This window comes from Agrilus planipennis, unplaced genomic scaffold, assembly GCF_000699045.2.
Source record: "Agrilus planipennis isolate EAB-ADULT unplaced genomic scaffold, Apla_2.0 scaffold14, whole genome shotgun sequence".
NCBI lineage: Eukaryota > Metazoa > Arthropoda > Insecta > Coleoptera > Buprestidae > Agrilus > Agrilus planipennis.
The window spans coordinates 161,589-166,762 of NW_020442313.1; the positions used below are offsets into that span (position 1 = coordinate 161,589).

Sequence of the window (5,174 nt, forward strand, 5' to 3'; positions counted from 1 at the left end):
GATCATAATACAGAACTTTATTTTTTACCTGATTTATTCTGTATGTAATATTGTTCGTCAAATAATAAACAAATCAAGACCATGGAATCACGTTTAAAGAATTTTATGATGCCATTGGTAGAATCATAAATAATGTCAAAAATTGGAATAAGGAAAATAAAAATAATAAATAGTTATTAAACTTACTGTCTGGAACATATTTAAAGTGTACTTGAGTTCATTAATAAAATTAAGGTAAAATGGTAATACTGATTTAATTAATTTATGCCAAATTAATAAAAAGAAAAAAATAATCCTGATCCTTTAAACGGATCCGGTCTGGATCTTTTGGCTGGATCGGGAATGGATCTGTTGAATGGGTCCAGCATGGATCTTTGAAACAGATCCCTCATGGATTTTAGAAACAGATCCGACGTGGATTTTTTAAATGAATCCTATATTTCCCTAAAACTAGAACATCCCACATCCTTAAGTATTTGTGAACAGTAATGTAATCTAGATCTACCTATAGTCCTCTGCGCTCCTGTTTTTGTCTTTAACTAGCCTTTCATGGCAAAGAAGGTTACCTGTATCCACGGTATCCTCATCATTCTCATACAACACCTCATTTCAAAGACGTACACCTTTAAAAATCTTATTCGATTGTCAAAACTAACCGTTTCCGAGCACAGAAGTGGCTTCTTTTTGTTAAAAGTGACTCGATCCTATGCTATCATTTGTTTTATATCTGTACTGCTCCTTTTATCTTGAATTATCCTAGTTTCTAGATACCGAAAATCAGTGGCTTCTGCTTATTTTTCGTCTTCTATCTTTATATTCACTTTTCCTCTATTTTTTCTCCTTACATACTGTCACATGTATGTAAACAACCCAAAATACATGGTGGCAAAGAAGACCATGATTCTAGAAGGCATATACAGAACCATTCTGGAATATGCTCAACCTCTATAAATAGTTGTCGCGAGAGTAGGTAGTAGTTAGTACGAGAACGAGTTCGAGGCGATACAAAGCGAAAAAGAACGAACGAAGAAGTAACAAAGTGTTCATAACTATTTAATCTTAGAAGTGTTAATCAGACAGCACATAGTCAAATAAAATTTGTAATAGTGCAAGAAGGTGTTTAAATATACGGCAATACCAACATTTTTCTTTTACTTCGCTTTCTCTATTCGATTACAATTGAGATAAAGCCATTATGATGAAGACGTGTCCGATTTAAAGGCTTGTTATTAGAGTAACCCGTCTGCTGATATGTGAGCGCCAATTGTATTTTCCTTTGCCTTCGTTCTATGAAAATGGCAGAGAGTATAATATTAATGAACAATCACTTAATATTAGGCGATCAGAAACCGATAAGCCGCACTTATACCCACAAAAGGGTAGATGATTTAAAGCCATGTTTTAACATCCATATCTATATAAGTTTTGTTATGTGACATTATATCGTTATAAAAAGAATTTAATATTTATACATTCCGTAAAAAGCAAAGATTATAATAGTAATCGAAAATTATTTACAAACAAATTTTACTAGACAATCAATACGAGGTGTGTAAATGAGATAATGAGGCTGCCAACGTGGCGTGGAGGGTCGATAGGTGGGCACGTAATATGCGTTCAGTATGAAATCGATTTTCGTAGTGCTTCCAAAAATAAATGACATTAATTTTGAGCAATGGTGTGCTACCAGGTTTTGCTTCAGGCATGGGCTCAGTGCAACAGAAACTTTAGTTAATGCAGTAAACCAACAGAGACAATGTTTTACGAAGAGCCCAAGTTCTTCGGTGGTACAAGGCATTTTCAAAAGGAAGAGAATCGCGTCATGCGGTGGAAGGTCTTCGATTGCAGTAAGAAACGATGAAAATGTCGATACAATCTTCGATTCTGTATATGCTTATTAGATAGTCGTTTGACGATCAGAATGATCGACGAAGATTCGTTCGAATTTGGGTCACATAACCGTTTATCAAGTTTTGACCAATGACTTGCGGATGAGAAAGATTTGCTTTAAAATGTAGGGGGGAGAGGTGTCTTGACTTTTTTAAAATCGATTGAAAATGGTCACTTTTTGGGAACGAGGGGTACGTGTTTAAGTATGTATAATCCAGAAAACAATCACCAGACTATGGAATGACAGACTACAGCCTCTCCAACGTCCAAAAAAGGAAAAATGATCAAATTAAAGATAGAAAGCATGTTGATTTGCTTCTTTGTCAGACAAGAAATCGTTCACAATAAGTGTGTCTACCTCAAAGGCAAACAGTCAAGGCTCAACCAACATACTGTTCAAAAGGTTCTTAAACTCCAAAAAAAGGTTATGCATGGAAGCGTCAAGAGCAATTAGATCCTGCTTTATGACAATGCGCCTTGTCACATGCCAATTTTCATTAATAATAGGTCTGCGGCTAGGTTTAACGTTCCTAACTTTTTATATGAAACACTATGACATTTTTAATTACTAATAGTGGTTAATATGCAATATTAATGTGAAAATTCATTTTCGATTTTCCATTCACTACAAACTGACAACAGCAACAAAAATATTTTTTCTCATTAACCCGAGGAATTTTGTAGTGGATGGAAAATCGAATATGAATTTTCACATTAATATTCCAACTTTTTCATTTTTCCAAAATTGAAAATCCATCTCAAGGAACGTCATTTTGGGTCATTATAAATCATTGCAATTAGAATTAAATAGAAATCATGATGAAATTCCCTCCCTTATACAGTAATTGAACAGGATCATGGGTATTGGGAAAACAAATTGAAAAACTAATTCAGGTTGTTTTCCCAATACCCATGATCCTGTTTAATTAAATAGAAATATTTAAAGACGTTAGTTTAGTCTTATTACATAATTTACATACCTCGTATGATTCCACCGAAATCATGTTAAATCGCATTAGGTATTTAACATGGATTTTAGGTTTTATTCAACATGTTTTTAAATGGGATTCGTTTATTTTCAGTACATAAATCATATTCCTAAGGGCTCTGCTATATGCAGAAAAGATAACTTAGTTCGGTTTCTGCGATGTATGAGGAAAGTTTACGGATCCATATACGATTTCAGGTAAAATTGCATATTCTGTATATTTAACAATTCTCAACTTTATTTATGTTAATAGTAAAACAATTGATAATAACTTATTGCCATAATAATAACAATATTGCTAATTCAAAAATAGTGCGATGATAAATATATATTCCAACTGAAACTGATTTGAGGCACATTGAATAAGCGTGGACAATTCAACTTCAAATTGAGTCCATAATTTTAACAAAACTCACCACCTCCAACCCGAATTCGTGAAATTAGGTACTCCACTGTCTATTGCATATTATATTCCAGGCATTAAACACGCATATCAAATAAAAACTTTGAAAATGATTAATATGACTGACTAAACCACTAACTTGTCATTTGTAAAGAAAGATTTATGTTACCATAAGAAGAACATAATTTTTATGTTAATTTTATGTTCTGAATTCGTGTGTTTTTTCTAAACAATGTTACTACTTTAATTGTATTGTCTTTGAATAGGTGTTATACTCAGATGGAGCATAAATATATTTAAATTTATTCAAGTAAATTGACGCAACGATGGAGAAAAGCAAGCTATTTAATTATTGCTAACTAACCCTCTAAGCTGCCTTAGTTAACACCCTCATAGCATTTGTATGAGATAGCCACTTAGTGGAACCGCACTGTTTAATTTGTTTTCGAAATTACAAACAGTATGTATTAAATTAGAAGCAGAAACCTCAAAAATATTGTGGGGCTTATTCCAAATTTCCATTTTCTGTTTCTTTCTCAAATATAGTCCATATTGTTTTTGGGTTGTGAAGCCAAACAAATACAAAACATTGCATTTCATTATTCATATTGTCAAGGTTATCACTTAACCAATTGCTCGAACCAGACATTTGTCAATTAAAGATTTTTTAGAGTCTCTTTCTTTTTGTTATGCCTAACTTATTGTGTCTTTATCTTACGCATTTTATTTGAGAATATGATTAGCTGCAATGAAAGAAAATCGAACGTGAAACTTTTTGACATTAATTTTTCAGTAGAGATAGTTCATAATCTCATGAACTCTTTAACTTTTGGCTACGCAGTGGCAAGACTCCGCTCGTTAATTGATTTATAATCTATGTAGAGGTTCATCCCTTGCTGTATATCGAGGCACATGAGAAAAAATCAAGTCAGTGTTTTCGTAGAGTCCTGCCTCCCTCTCATATGTGAATGTTGATATTTTGAACTGGCTTGTAATTTTTGTGCAGTAATTCGGGTAGAGATGCGAGAGATCGTCAACAAACTTTGTGAACGTAAGAGATTAATTCATCTTAATAAAAGCACCGGTACATAAGAAATATGCAGTCTTATAAGTGCATTACAAAGTTGTTATAAAAACCATAGAAATAAGTCCACTTTTGTTTCTCGGGAGTATTAAAGGTCGATGAATACGAATATGTAATCGGAGACGGCCTCCGAGGTAGCTGGGACACAGGGCGACCGTCATACATTCGTCACCAAGAGCTATGTTTGAAATTCACTGAAAATTAATTTGTTTTGAGGGTCCTTGAATAGGAATATGCAGTCGGTGACGGTTTCTGAGGTACCTTGGGCCCAATGATTAATAATTTGATAAATGATATTGATTAAGGTTTTTCTAAAGATATTGCTTTAATTAATGAAATTGTTTGAATGCACTGTTTATTTGATATTTAATATTCTTTTTATATATATCTATTTGAAGCATATTTTTTTAAAAATAATTGTTTTAGAAAATCTTTTCTAAATAGTTTTCATCTAAACCTTCATTGTATGCCGACTGCATATTTGTGTTCCACGACCCTCAAAACCCCCGAGTAATTAATTTCAATTGATATTTAATGAATTTAAAACATAATTTCTGTAGACTCACCTGTCGCCTGGGCTGCAGGAAGGTGCCTTGCAGGCCGTTGCCAACTGCATATTCGTGTTCAGAAGTTCAGCGACCCTCAAAACCCTTAAGTAACAACATTGGACTTTCTATTATTACTGATAGAGTTGTTTTTTATAACAACTTTCTAAAACACTTATTACTGCATTTTTCTTATGCATCGATGTATTTTTGAAGATGAATTGATCTCTTATGTTTACAAAGTTTGTAGACAATCTCACGAAT

General features: G+C 33.1%; 1 protein-coding gene across 1 annotated transcript in view; it reads left to right on the forward strand.

The window, feature by feature from the left end:
- The window catches only part of LOC108737946 (probable tubulin polyglutamylase TTLL2), a 40,135-nt gene that overhangs the window by 16,831 nt on the left and 18,130 nt on the right, over nucleotides 1-5,174 (forward strand). Inside the window, exon 4 of the mRNA XM_025980081.1 lies at nucleotides 2,973-3,076. Within this exon, the coding sequence (XP_025835866.1) occupies nucleotides 2,973-3,076 (104 nt within the window). The remainder of the gene's footprint in view (nucleotides 1-2,972; nucleotides 3,077-5,174) is intronic.